The sequence below is a fragment of the Geotrypetes seraphini genome, chromosome 1 (genome assembly GCF_902459505.1).
Source record: "Geotrypetes seraphini chromosome 1, aGeoSer1.1, whole genome shotgun sequence".
NCBI classification, from domain to species: Eukaryota; Metazoa; Chordata; class Amphibia; order Gymnophiona; family Dermophiidae; genus Geotrypetes; species Geotrypetes seraphini.
The window spans coordinates 104,814,358-104,829,628 of record NC_047084.1 but is presented as its reverse complement, the minus strand read 5'-3'; the positions used below and the strand labels follow the sequence as shown (position 1 = coordinate 104,829,628).

The following is a 15,271-nucleotide window of genomic DNA, read 5'->3' as shown; positions in this document are numbered from 1 at the left end:
TTCCTACTGCTGTCAAAAGGTATAGATATATATTTCGATTTTCTTCCTCTCAGCCTCAGCAACAGGCTCAAATAACAGGCACTAGAAAACAACATTTTTTAAGTGAATCCCTTCCCCTCTTTAACTACCACAGTGCTGGTAGTCCCTTCATTGCGTCTGATCGGTAGGTCCGAGGCCGGGGGATGCTCCCTGGAGGGCGACCTCGGTCTCGAGTATTCCCTCGGGGCATTAGTGGCCGGAGTCCTGGGCGGGGCCGAGGACGACCCACCCGCCGCAGAGGAACTCGAGGATGGCTTCTTCGACGACCCTGGAGTCGGGGATGGAAAAGAGGACTTACCCGAGGCAGGTTTGGTCGCGGGCGTCGGCTTCGAAGTCGAGGTCGAGGCATGCGGCGATGCCGAAGGCGCCGAGGTCAAGGCCGGGGCCGAAGCCGAGGCCGACGTCGAGGCCTTTCCGGGCGCGGAGTCAACTGCAAAAAGCTCCGCCATCCTGGTGCGACGTCGACGAAGCGCTCTAGCCTGGAGAGTGGAACACCGATCGCAGGAATTAGTCGGGTGCTCGGGTCCAAGGCAGAGCAAGCACCACCGGTGTGGGTCAGTGATGGAGAGTAACCGCTCACACCAGGTGCATTTCTTAAAGCCCGTCGAGGGACGGGACATGAAAAAGAAAGTGGCCGGGAACGAACGAAGTCCCGCGGCCGCGGCTCCCGGGAGCCCCCGGAGCCGAACGGAAAAACAAAACCGTTTTTTTTTTTACGAAAAACGACAGTACTAACAGAAAAAACAATAAATAAAGCACAGCGACCGAGCTAAACAACCCAGACGCGGTGTCAGAAGGCTGAAAAATAGGAGCACAATTTCCACAGGGCTTCTGGCTCCGCGGAAAAAACTGAACTGAGGACCACGAGGTGGGATGCGCCCTCTAGTGGGCAAGAAGGCATGCACATGCGTGGTGCAGTGTAGCAAACTTGAATCTTCAATCAAGTTTGTTTGAAAAGCTGTCCGCGCTGGGGCTCCGTAGATGACGTCACCCACATGTGAGAATATCTGCCTGCTGTCCCTGGATAACACCTGTTACGGTAAGTAACTGTGCTTTTTCTTCCTCTCAGCCTCAGCAACAGGCTCAAATAACAGGCACTAGAAAACAACATTTTTTAAGTGAATCCCTTCCCCTCTTTAACTACCACAGTGCTGGTAGTCCCTTCATTGCGTCTGATCGGTAGGTCTGTAATCTTAAATTCTTTTATAATAGTCTCTCACCAGGCACAAATTTATAGAACTACCCCCTTAATGACAAAGTAATGAGATCTTACCGAAAGGGACACAATCTGAATGTTTCACTATTTTTACTATGTAATAATCTGGTTAAAGTTTGTGATGAGAACTAGCAAACTGCCATAGGAACATGCACATCAAACCCAAGGACTCATAATTAAGAACATAAAGGTATGACGGGATATAAATAAAGCTAAATAAAAAAACAAAACAAGAAACATAAGAATAGCCTTACTGGGTCAGACTAATGGTCCATCTAGCCCAGTATCCTGTCTTCAAGGAGGCCAATTCAAAGCACAAGTATATGGTAAAACCCTAAATAGTAGCAGCATTCCATGCTACCTGTCCAGGGCAAGCAGTGGCTTCTCCCATGTCTGTCTCTACAGCAGACTATGGATTTTTCCTCAAGGAACTTGTCTAAACCTTTTTTTTAAACCAACTACATTAACCGCTCTTACTAACGTGTTTCAGAGTTTCAAGTTTATTGAAATTTTGATTTGAACGCAATATCAAGTATTTTCAATGCGTATAACAATAATAATTTGGGGAGACAAATAAAACCATTTAAAACAATAAACATACAATCATATCCATAGTGAATTGGCGATACATAAGGAAGGCAGGGATAAATTACAATTGTTAAAAAAAAAAAGAAAAACATTGAGGGAAGAACAGCATCAGGAAGGGTATTAAATTTTTTTTTTGTACGATTTGATCTAAAAGTATTTGTTTAACTAGGACTTGGTCTAAAAGTGAATAGGAAGATCAATGACCTATTACAGATCTGGTTAGATTTAAGTATTTTGTCCTAAGATTGTTGATAGAGGGAGAAGAAAAAAAAAAAATTATCCAATCTAAGATTCATATGCATCTTTGTATAGGTAACTTTTTAGTCTGCTTTTAAATTTATCTAAAGAAGTTTCTGACGTAAATAGATTGGTAATTTGTTCCAAAGCTGGGGTCCCAAGATCGAAAAGATTGTAGTTCTTCTAGTGCCTATTACTTTCAGTGATGGAATGGCCAGCAAATGCTGATCTGTTGATCTTAAAGATCTAGCTGGGGAATATGGTATTAAATATCGATGTAAAAAAGTTGGAGTATTAGTTTGCTGAATTTTGAATGCAATTTTATATGTTATTCTATATGAGATAGGTAGCCAGTGTGCTTCTTGCAAAAGAGGAGTAACGTGATCGTCGTATTTCTTAGAGTTAGTAATAATTTTTATTGCTGTGTTTTGTATGATTTGTAACCTGCGTATTTCTTTCTGTGTTATGCCTTGGTATAATGTATTTCCTCCTATTGGTTTTAAAAGTATTACTGTAACTTTAAGTGTTCCTCTACTCTTTGTAAATCTTAATGCAGTAAAGAATCGATCCACTTGTACCCGTTCTACACCACTCGGGATTTTGTAGACTTCAATCATATCTCCCTTCAGCTGTCTCTTTTCCAAGCTGAAGAGCCCTAATCTCTTTAGTCTTTCCTTATATGAGAGGCATTCCATCCCCATTATCATCCTGGTCAGTCTTCTTTGAACCTTTTCTAGTACCGTTATATTTTTTTGAGATAAGTCATTAGCTACCTCACACCCACCAACCCCTCACAATGAAAGCAATACCACAAAAACAATTACAAACTATCTTACTGATCACCTTACTCCTAACAAGCTGGAAGGCATCAGCAAACAACATCTCCCCAATACCAGTTATTTTAACCTCAGAGTTCACCACCCAACCAGGAGAATCACTGTAAACAAAAACATAATAAACTGCCAGACCTACATGCAACACATCAATATTCCAAGATGGGAGAGAAGACCAACAACCCAACCCAGGACCAATCCACACCCATAACCTAGATCACTCATCCATCCAAAAATAACAAACAATGCTCAAACAATGCACATTTGGTTTCAAGGATTTCTACAATCCAAGACCTACAGAGTAAAAACAAACAAATCGGAACCATGGTCCAACCCCTGAGGTGTACCCCAAGGATCGCCTTTATCCCCAACTCTCTTCAATCTCTACATTGCATCCCTTGGCACCTGCCTAGACAAATTAGGCTTAACTTCTTATAGCTATGCAGATGACATCACCATCCTTCTTCCTTTTGATCAACCTACACACTCCATGACAGACAAACTACACGGAACACTAGAAATGGTGGCTACATGGATGAAAGAACACAAACTAAAACTGAACCCAGACAAAACAAAATTTATACTTCTTGAAACAAACAAAACCCCAACCATAACAAACTTAGTAATAAACTCAATCATATACCCCACTCAACCCACCCTAAGACTTCTGGGAGTGATGATAGACAGAAGCTGTACCATGCAACCACAAATCAACAAAACAATACAGAAATCATTCGCGGTCATGAGAAACTTAGGCAAATCTGAAAATTCTTTGACAGAAAACAATTCCAGCTCGTGGTCCAATCCCTAGTCCTAGGACTTCTAGACTACTGCAACATCCTCTAGCTCCCCTGCCCCGCAGTCATGATAAAACCGCTACAAACAGTACAAAACAAAGCCCTGAGACTGATTTATTCGCTGAAGAAATATGACCACATCACTGCTGCATATCTCGACTCACATTGGCTCCCAATACAAGCAAGAATACAATTCAAATTTTACTGTATACTATTTAAAGCAATCAATGGAGACAGCCCAGCCTACTTGAATAACCGCTTTATCCAAACTGATACAACCAGGCAAAGGAGAACCCAAACACCATTCACGCACCCCCCAATCAGAGGTGTCAAATGCAAAAAAAAAGTACGATGGCCTACTGGCCATGCAGGCAGCGAAACTTGACTACCAATTATCCAATCTACTGATGACGATATCAGACTACAAAACCTTCAGAAAAGAAATTAAAACCCTACAATTCAAGAAATCCATAAAGACAAACTAACTCCACAGGAAGTATCTCAATCCCCCAAAATAACCTGGTCAACTATGTAATCTCTTCAATAAATATGCATGAGATAGATTTGCATCTCAAGGAGGCAGTGCATGCAAATCCATCTCATACATATTCATTGTGGATATCCTGAAAACCTGACCTGGCTCCGGCTCTCGAGGACCGGAATTGCCTACCCCTGCCTTAGAGGAAAGGATGGACAGGGGCGATATGATTCAGACAATCAAATACTTGAAAGGTATTAACGTAGAACAAAATCTTTTCCAGAGAAAGGAAAATGGTAAAACCAGAGGGCATAATTTGAGGCTGAGGAGTGGTAGATTCAAGAGCAACATAAGGAAATTCTTCTTTATGGCGAGGGTGGTGGATGCCTGGAATGCGCTCCCGAGAGAGTTGGTGGAGAGAAAAACGGTGACAGAGTTCAAAAAAGCGTGGGATGAACACAAGAGGATCTAGAATCAGAAAATAATAATAAATAGTGAAGAACTAAGGCCAGTACTGGGCAGACTTGCATGGTCTGTGCCTGTATATGGCCGTTTGGTTGAGGATATGCTGGGGAGGGCTTCAGTGGTAGGGATGGTGTAGATAGGCTGGAGTGACCTCAGTAGTTGGAACCTCAGTACTGGACCTCAGTAGTTGGAACCTAAGCACAGTACCGGGCAGAGCTTTGGATTCTTGCCCAGAAATAGCTAAGAAGAAGAAAAAAAATTTAAATTGAATCAGGTTGGGCAGACTTGATGGACCATTCGGGTCTTTATCTGCTGTCATCTACTATGTTACTATGTATCCAATAACCAAATCTAATACACAACTGAACTTTGCCACCTATCCCATGATTCTTTAATTTTCTCATGAGCCTCTCATGAGGAATTTTGTCAAAAGCTCTCTGAAAATGTAGATACACTACATCAACTGGCTCACCTTTATCCACATGTTTATTCACGCCTTCAAAGTGAGTGGAAGATGACAGAGGGCAGTGGTCAATGGAGATCACTCTGAGGAAAGGGATGTTACCAGTGTTGTGTCTCAAGGTTCTGTTCTTGGGCCTGTTCCTTTTAACATTTTTTATAAGCGATATTGCTGATGGGCTGTCAGGCAAGATTTTCCTCTTTGCGGATGATACTTAAACTTGCAGTAGTGTAGACATCCCGGATGGTGTGAATAACATGAAGAAAGACCTGTCGAAACTTGAAGAATGGTCTGAAATTTGGCAGCTAAAAGTTAATGCTAAGAAATGCAAAGTCATGCATTTGGGATGCAAAAACTTGAAGGAACGGTACAGTTTAGGGCAGTGGTTCCCAAACCCTGTCCTGGGGGACCCCCAGTCAGTCGGGTTTTCAAGATATCCCTAATGAATATGCATGAGAGAGATTTGCATATAATGGAAGTGACAGGTATGCAAATCTCTCTCATGCATATTCATTAGGGATATCTTGAAAACCCGACTGGCTGGGGGTCCCCCAGTACAGAGTTTGGGAACCACTGGTTTAGGGGGTGAAGAACTGATGTGCACAACAGAAAAGCGGGACTTGGGTGTGATTGTATGTGATGATCTTAAGGTGGTTAAAGAGGTTGAAAAGATGAAGGCAAAAGCTAGAAGGATGCTAGGTGTGTAGGAATAGATATGGCCAGTAGGAAAAAGGAGGTATTGATGCCCTTGTATAAGATTTTGGTGAGACCTCATTTAGACTATTGCGTACAATTCTGGAGAATGCACCTTCAAAAAGATAAAAAGGATTGAGTCAGTCCAGAGGAAGGCTACTAAAATGATGCATGGTCTTCGTTCATAAGGCGTATGGGTAAAGACTTAAAGATCTCAAATGAATACTTTGGAAGAAAGGTGGGAAAGGGGAAATATAATAGAGATGTAAACACCTACGTGGCGTAAATGTGCATAAGTTGAGTCTTTCATTTGAAAGGAAGCTCTGGAATGAGGGGCATAGGATGAAGTTAAGAGAGTAATCTAAGGAAATACTTTTTTACAGAAAGGGTGGTAGATGCGTGGAGCAGTCTCCCGGAAGAGGTGGTGGAGACAGAGACTGTGTCTGAATTCAGTGAAGTGTGGGATAAGCATATGGGATCTCTTAGAGAGAGGAAGAGATAATGATTCCCGTGGATGGGCAGACTGGATGGGCCATTTGGCCGTTATCTGCCATCCTGTTTCTATGTTTCTTGCGAATCCAGAGTAGTTCGATCTTGAATGCATTTAGTTGTATCTTGCTTGCAGTGTTTTAGTTTTTTATTTCGGATAGGCAGCATTGTAGTTTTTTTTTTTATTTGTCCCTGTTCATACCTATTGGGAGGTAGAGTTGGATATCATCTGCAAATGAGTGAATTTTAATGCTGTATTTTGAAGCAATATCGAGTGCTGGTGGTGATAGTAAAGCGCCTTGGGGTACACCATATTTAGTGATTTGGGATGTGACATGACAGACCCTAGTAGTACACTCTGCGATCTATTTTCTATAAAGGAGGAGATCCAGTGAAATACCGTTCCACAAATACCAAAGTTGGCTAGTCTCGAGATGAGAAGAGTGTGGTCAGTGGTATTGAAGGTGGCACTGAGGTCTAGGAGAACAAGCAGTACATCTTCTCTTTTATCGAGGAATTTCCCACAGTCGTCAATAATGTCTAACAAGACTGTTTTGGTACTGTGGAATTTTCTGAATCTGATTGGTAGATTGAAAGAGCTTTTTGGTTGTCTATAAATGTTGCAGTTGTAGGACAACATTTTCTAAAATCTTTGATAAGAATGGAAGATTTGAGACTGGTCTGAAATTTCTTGGTTGATTGGGGTCTGAGTTTGGTTTCTTTAGGATAGGTTGGACCATGGCCATTTTCCAGGTCGCAGGTACTTTTCCAGATTTTATGAATTCATTGATTAGAGGAAGAATTGACTAAAGGAAGACTTCTTTAACTGATGTCTGTAGATTTGTTGGGCAGGGGTCTAAGCTTGAGCCTGATGGATGCAGTGAGTCTACTGTTTTATTCAGGTCTGCATAAGAGATTAAAAGTGACTGAGGGTATCTGCCCCTGAACTAGTGCCCAGTGGTGCGATAGCAGGAGTAATTTTGATAAGTGGACAGCCGAGTCTAGGTTAGAGTAGGTTTTTTGTATATCTCATGGAAAAAGGGAGATAAGGCTTTGCTGTCTAGTTTTGTTTGTAGGGATTGACCATTCCCTTGGGATGCAGTGGAGACATTTTTTTTAGTGCGAAGAGACTTCTGGATCTATTTGGGGTTTTAGTAGTAGGCTGGAGTAATAGGCCTTTTTTTCTTCCAAGGTAGCTAATTAATAGTCTTCTAGTAGGGGTTTCCAAAGGGTTTTCTTATTGGGGTTTGCAAAGGGTTTTTTCATTGTGGTTTCGATTTATACCATGTTCTTTGTGCTTTTCTCACTTCTTCTTTTTTTTTAAATCTAAGGTTTTCGGTGAACCATGGAGATGATTTATGATGTGTTGATGTTTTGATTAGTTTTGCTTTTGTTAGCTTTTCATAGCACATTTGTATTCTTTTGTGCCATGCTGAGGCTGCCTCTTCTAGGGAGTTTCTCATAGGTTCTAATTCTTTTTTTAGTTTGGAAATGCCAAGGGAGAATGATTCAGGGTTGACCGAGTTGAGATTGAGTATCGTTTTAACTTAGGATTTGTGCTTATACATGATTTGCTTGACTTTGACCGGGAGAACAAATATGATAAGGAAGTGGTCAGACCATGGTACTGGGATAAGTTGGCTGCAGGTCACCCTCTCTGCTGCGTGGCAGGGCCAGAGAGGGGACTGTGCAATACATGGCAGTTATGCCTGGGAGCAGGGAACTGGGCCCGCTTTCCTCAATCTCTCTGGAATGGGGCTACTCGCTGAGATGGTCACTCTTGGGTATGCCTTTTCCTGACTTGTTTCTCCCAGTCACTGTTTTCTTCTTAGTCCTCCCTGATAGGACACAACTACATAGTAACATAGTAAATGATGGCAGATAAAGACCTGAACGGTCCATCCAGTCTGCCAATTAGTTATACCCATTAAAAATACATGATTAAATTAACTTGTTTATTCTTTGCTATTTCTGGGTCATAGTCTGTAAAGCCAACTTGGTATTGTCCTAGGTTCCAAATGCTGAAGTTGCCATCCAAGCTCTCTCCAGCCTATCCAACTATCCTGTTTGCAGGATATCTGGCCAGTAACATCCTCATGTTCCAAGTTAGTGGAGTTCACATTGATGCCCTCCCCAGCCTAATACTACATGAAGGTTGCCAATCAGGTGGAGAAGGCTTCCTCCAGGGCAAGGCAAATGATGGGTTGTATCCGTAGAGGTTTTGTCAGTAGGAGACCTGAAGTCATAATGACGCTGTACAGATCCTTGGTAAGGCCTCATTTGGAGTATTGTGTTCAATTCTGGAGACCACACTACCGGAAGGATGTGCTGAGAATAGAGTCGGTTCAGTGAATGGCCACCAGGATGGTCTTGGGGCTCAAGGATCTCACGTATGAAGAAAGGCTGAATAAATTGCAGCTGTACTCACTTGAGGAACGAAGAGAGAGGGGAGACATGATTGAAACGTTTAAGTACGTCATGGGCCATATCAAGTCGGAAGATGGACCCTCATAGGACCCTCGACCACCAGAGGGCATCCGCTGAAAATCAGGGGAGGGAGGTTTCATAGCGACTCCAGAAAGTACTTCTTCACTGAAAGAGTGGTTGATCATTGGAACGAACTCCCACTGCAGGTGATTGAGGCCAGCAGTGTGTCGGATTTTAAGAGAAAATGGGATATTCACGTGGGATCTCTAAGGGAGTAAAGTCAGGGGGGTGAGTATTTGGAATGGGCAGGCTTGGTGGGCTATAGCCCTTTTCTGCCGTCATTTTCTATGTTTCTATGTTACACCAAATCATCGCATATGGGACACAGACCGTGCAAGTCTGTCCTGTACCAGCCTTAGCTCTTTAATTTACATTCTTTGTTTTCTAATTAGAGATCCTCTGTGTTTATCCCACCCTTTTTTGAATTCCATCAATGTTTTTCTCTCCACCACTTCCCTCGGGAGGGCATTCCAGGCATCTGTTACGCTTTCTGTGAAAAAGAATTTCCTAACATTGCTCCTGAGTCTTCTTCCTTGCAATCTCAAATGATGCCCTCTAGTTTTACCATTTTTTTTCTCCTCTGGAAAAGATTTGGTTCTATATTAATACCTTTCAAGTATTTAAATGTCTGTATCGTATCTCCTCTATCCTCCTCTCCTCCAGAGTATACATATTTAGGTCTTCCAGCCTCTTCTCATACTTCTTTTGGTTCAAACCTATTACCATTTTCGTCGCCTTCCTTTGAACCGCTTCAAGTCTTTTTATATCCTTCACCAGATACGGCCTCCAAAACTGAACATAATACTCCAAGTGCAGCCTCACCAACGACCTATACAGGGGCATCAACACTGATGTTGTTTTCCCCCCTTTTTGTGTTTCACTATGAATTACTGAACTATGCCTGCGTGACTTAGGAATTTTTTTTCACTAACTAACATTAAATGCAAAAAAAGAGAGACTTTAAAACATCGAAGATAAAATGTTTTAATAAATTAAGCATAGCTGTGTGAAACACGAGCTTGATGTTTCTTGGCAACTTTTTCAATTTTGAGACATATAGGAGACTAACAAGTCTCCTATACGTCTCAACATTGAAAAAGTTGCCAAGAAACATCAAGCTTGTGTTTCACACAGCTATGCTTAATTTATTAAAACAAGGTTATTAACCTTTTCCTATCGTAATAAATTTTACGTTACGCTGGTTCCAATCGCAATTATTTTAGCAAAGTTTTGTATTATTCACCGTTATCATTTATTGCTATTGTAAACATAATTTAAATAAGTCATAAGTCTGTAAATTCAAATATTTTGTGTTCTTGGCTCTTTATTAGTCCATACAGACTGTTATCCACGATGGCAACAACATTTTTGGAATGTCCTGTCATCCGGGACACACGATAGGAAAAGGTTAATAGCTTTCTGAAGTTTACTTTTATTCATAGTTTAAGTTAATATTTTTTAATTTTGTGCACACTGTAAAAATTTCCATATGTTTTACAGTGTGCCGCAAACCAAAAATGTTTTGAGAATCACTGATCGAGTTGCTAGCCTTAGCTAGCCAGCTGCTTGAATATTAGCGGTGACCAACTATGTCACGGAAGATGGCCGATCACTGGCCAGTATGGGGAACGGGATATTCAGCGGAAGATAGCTGGCTATATGCTTTTTGGCTGGCCAGGAGCTGTTCCTGGCTAACGAAATTGCACTGGATATCGCCGGACCGTCTCCAAATAGGATAGCTTTGCACATAATTTCTCCTGCTGTGTTAAATGGTGTGCTTTACTCTCTGATTATAACCTATTAAGTAAAAATTTGCATGTGAAAGAAAATAGGATGAGCAAGTTGAGTTATTCTGAACCACTGTGAGTGTAACAGTATAAAACAGTTGACTACTTTTGAATGTTTGATATTGTTGAAGCTTATGAGTTTTTGAGTGAACAGAAGTGTAAAGATTTATGTTGATAACATCCTATCTAATTTATAATCCTCGGAACTTTCCACAGAAGGAAACCTAAGACCAGGATTCAAGTTTAAGGGTCAGAAATTACAACACAGTAAGCCGACATCTATGATGATCACAAATTTACCCATGGATCGAGAAACATCCGCAAAGCAGGAGGTAATCTGGCATTTTTTAATCATAGTAATATAGTAGATGATGGTCCATCCAGTCTGCCCAATCTGATTCAATTTAAATTTTTTAATTTTTACTTCTTAGCTATTTCTGGGCAAGAATCCAAAGCTCTACCCCGTACTGTGCTTGGGTTCCTACTGCAGAAATCTCCGTTAAAACCTACTCCAGCCCATCTACACCCTCCCAGCCATTGAAGCCCTCCTCAGCCCATCCTCCACCAAATGGGCCATATACAGACACAGACTGTGCAAGTCTGCCCAGTACTGGCCTTAGTTCAATTTTTAATATTATTTTCTGATTCTAAATCCTCTGTGTTCATTCCACGCTTCTTTGAACTCAGTCACAGTTTTATTCTCCACCACCTCTCTTGGGAGCACATTCCAGGCATCCACCACCTTCTCCGTAAAGTAGAATTTCCTAACATTGCCTTTGAATCTACCACCCCTCAACCTCAAATTATGTCCTCTGGTTTTACCATTTTCCTTTCTCTGGAAAAGATTATGTTCTACGTTAATACCCTTCAAGTATTTGAATGTCTAAATCATATCTCCCCTGTCTCCTTTCCTCTAGGGCAGGGGTCTCAAAGTCCCTCCTTGAGGGCCGCAATCCAATCAGGTTTTCAGGATTTCCCCAATGAATATGCATGAGATCTATGTGCATGCACTGCTTTCAATGCATATTCATTGGGGAAATCCTGAAAACCTGACTGGATAGCGGCCCTCAAGGAGGGACTTTGAGATCCCTGCTCTAGGGGATACATATTCAGGGCTTCCAATCTCTCCTCATACGTCTTCTGGCGCAAGCCTCCTATCATTTTGTCGCCTTCCTCTGGACCGCTTCATGTCTTCTTATGTCCTTCGCCAGATACGGTCTCCAAAACTGAACACAATACTCTAAGTGAGGCCTTACCAATGACCTGTACAGGGGCATCAACACCTTCTTCCATCTACTTGCTAAACCTCTCTTTATACAGCCCAGCATCCTTCTGGCAGCAGCCACTACCTTGTCACACTGTTTTTTCGCCTTTAGATCTTTGGACACTATCACCCCAAGGTCCCTTTCCCCGTCCGTGCATATCAGCTTCTCTCCTCCCAGCATATACGGTTCCTTCTGATTATTAATCCCCAAATGCATTACTCTGCATGTCTTTGCATTGAATTTTAGTTGCCAGGCATTAGACCATTCCTCTAACTTTTGCAGATCCTTTTTCATATTTTCCACTCCCTCTTCGGTGTCTACTCTGTTACAAATCTTGGTATCATCTACAAAAAGGCACACTTTTCCTTCTAACCCTTAAGCAATGTCACTCACAAACATATTGAACAGGATTGGCCCCAGCACTGAACCCTGAACCACTAGTCACCTTTCCTTCCTTCGAGCGACTTCCATTAACCACCACCCTCTGGCGTCTTTCCGACAGCCAGTTTCTGACCCAGTTCACCACTTTGGGTCCTAACTTCAGCCCTTCAAGTTTGTTCAACAGCCTCCTATGAGGAACTGTATCAAAGGCTTTGCTGAAATCCAAGTAAATTACATCTAGCATATGTCCTCGATCCAGGGTACTTGTTGACATGAGCATGGGCAGTAATACAATGGCGTTACTAAATATATATGCACCTAATTCGAATCAAAGTGAATTCTTTAAATCTCTACAACAATTAGTTTTACCACTGGCTACTACTAATTTAGTGGTGGCTGGGGATTTCAATGCTGTTATAGATCCAATAATGGATAAAAAGCCTAGTAGAATTATGAAATCAATGGGATTAGAAAATTTGATACAAGCATGTAATTTGAAAGATATATGGCGTATTCTTCATTTTAATGATCGGGAATTTACATTTTGTTCACATGTTCATCAATCGTTTTCAAGAATTGATTATATATTTGTTTCAGATCAGATTGTACAGCAAGTTGTAAAAGCTGACATAGAACCAATAGTAATATCTGATCATGGTGGTGTGTGGATAGAAGTTAATTTATTAGATCAAGATAATTCCAAACCTGTATGGAGGTTTGATAATACTTTGCTTGCTGATTCTAAATTTTGCACTGAATTTCAGATAAAAATGAATGAATATTTCAGACTTAATGACCTAGAGGAAATGTCGATTGGAATATTATGGGATGCTTTCAAAGCAACTATGAGAGGACAAATTATATCATATTCTGCATATAAAAAGAAACAGATAAGAAAGCAATTTGCAAATTTGGAAAAAGAAATTAAAAATTTGGAATTAAAATTGGTTAATAAATGGGAACAAGAGACATTTCAATTATTGTTAAAAAAAAAATGTGAATATAATGAAATTTCCTCTGGATTAGTAAGGAAAGATATTTTTGCTCAGCAAACGATGTATTATGATAGTGCAAATAAGGCTGGAAGATTATTGGCAAATTATTTAAAAGCAAAGAAAAGAAAGGAGAAAATAAGCATAATTAAGGATGAATTAGGACATTCTCATTCTCAAATTGGAAATATATTAAAACAATTTTTAAAATATTATAAGTCACTGTATTCTTCTGAGTCCTGCTCCGCCCCCCCGTTCCCGCAGGAGGACACCATTTTAAAAAAACAGACCCGACGCCAGCACCACACAAGCCAGCTCGAACGGGCCGGCGTGGGAGCCCTGCTCCGCCCCCCCGTTCCCGCAGGAGGACACCATTTTAAAAAAACAGACCCGACGCCAGCACCACACAAGCCAGCTCGAACGGGCCGGCGTGGGAGCCCTGCTCCGCCCCCCCGTTCCCGCAGGAGGACACCATTTTAAAAAAACAGACCCGACGCCAGCACCACACAAGCCAGCTCGAACGGGCCGGCGTGGGAGCCCTGCTCCGCCCCCCCGTTCCCGCAGGAGGACACCATTTTAAAAAAACAGACCCGACGCCAGCACCACACAAGCCAGCTCGAACGGGCCGGCGTGGGAGCCCTGCTCCGCCCCCCCGTTCCCGCAGGAGGACACCATTTTAAAAAAACAGACCCGACGCCAGCACCACACAAGCCAGCTCGAACGGGCCGGCGTGGGAGCCCTGCTCCGCCCCCCCGTTCCCGCAGGAGGACACCATTTTAAAAAAACAGACCCGACGCCAGCACCACACAAGCCAGCTCGAACGGGCCGGCGTGGGAGCCCTGCTCCGCCCCCCCGTTCCCGCAGGAGGACACCATTTTAAAAAAACAGACCCGACGCCAGCACCACACAAGCCAGCTCGAACGGGCCGGCGTGGGAGCCCTGCTCCGCCCCACCGTTCCCGCAGGAGGACACCATTTTAAAAAAACAGACCCGACGCCAGCACCACACAAGCCAGCTCGAACGGGCCGGCGTGGGAGCCCTGCTCCGCCCCCCCGTTCCCGCAGGAGGACACCATATTTAATTCGACCCAGGGTCAACGGCGCACCGCCGTTCGGCGCGCCGACGAAGGCGCACGACAAAGGCGCCTGCGCCTTAGTGAGCGCCTTCGTGGAGCACCTGAGAGGAGCACTTGCGGACCTAAGAACCGGGAACACCTACGCCCCAAAGACCACTACACAGGACCTCCTACCGACTTCCAACATAAGGTAAGGAGCATGAGATCCCCGCTCCTCCCCCTCCTCCCAGCACGAAAAAACCAGCCACTCCCGATCCAGCTGGGACTCAAAGGGAGAACCATTCCTTCTACCTAACACTCCGAACCAGTCATCAAAAATGAAGCTCTCCTTGCATACACACACACTAGCCACCCTTTTGATAATCCTCCTCATTTCTAGTTGGAAAGCAGCAGCAAACAACTTACCCACCACAACCACATCCTCCAGTACAACCAACTTCCAACTTCCCAACAGAAGAATAATCACATCAAGAAACTCGAACCACCACGCCAGCACTCAACACTCCATCACTGTTACCTGGAGAAGAAGATCAACACTTCCGAAAACAAAATCTCATCCATCTCCCACAACACTCATATATCCGGAAACAACACACATTCCCCAGACTGACACGACCTCCCTTACATGTGCCTATGTTAACATCAGAGCACTAGGACCCAAAACAGAAAACATAAAAAATTGGATAAAAACAGAAAAACTTGACTGCCTATTCCTCACTGAAACCTGGTTAACCTCAGACACAGACCCAAGAATAAAAGAAGTATGCCCGCCGGGATACAAAATAACAGTAACCTGCAGAGAAAAAAAAAGAGGAGGAGGACTAGCAATAATAATCAAGAATTCCCTAACTCTAAACATACTTGAAAAAACATCCACCCCGCAAATGGATTTCCTAGCGTGTCATCTCACAAACCCAACACTAAAAAACTCACTAAACTGCTTGCTCTGCTACATAACACCAGGAAACTGGACCACAGTGAGACCTGAA

At 42.7% G+C, this 15,271-nt stretch overlaps 1 protein-coding gene across 4 annotated transcripts in view; it reads left to right on the top strand.

Moving 5' to 3' along the window:
- KIAA1328 (KIAA1328 ortholog) overlaps positions 1 to 15,271 on the top strand; it is a 381,040-nt gene that overhangs the window by 27,204 nt on the left and 338,565 nt on the right. For 3 of the 4 annotated variants that reach the window (XM_033935328.1, XM_033935329.1, XM_033935331.1), the window contains one exon: positions 10,786 to 10,901. The exons of the other annotated variant lie outside the window; for it this stretch is intronic. In XM_033935328.1, coding sequence (XP_033791219.1) covers positions 10,786 to 10,901 — 116 coding nt within the window. The remainder of the gene's footprint in view (positions 1 to 10,785; positions 10,902 to 15,271) is intronic. 4 annotated transcript variants of the gene reach the window in all.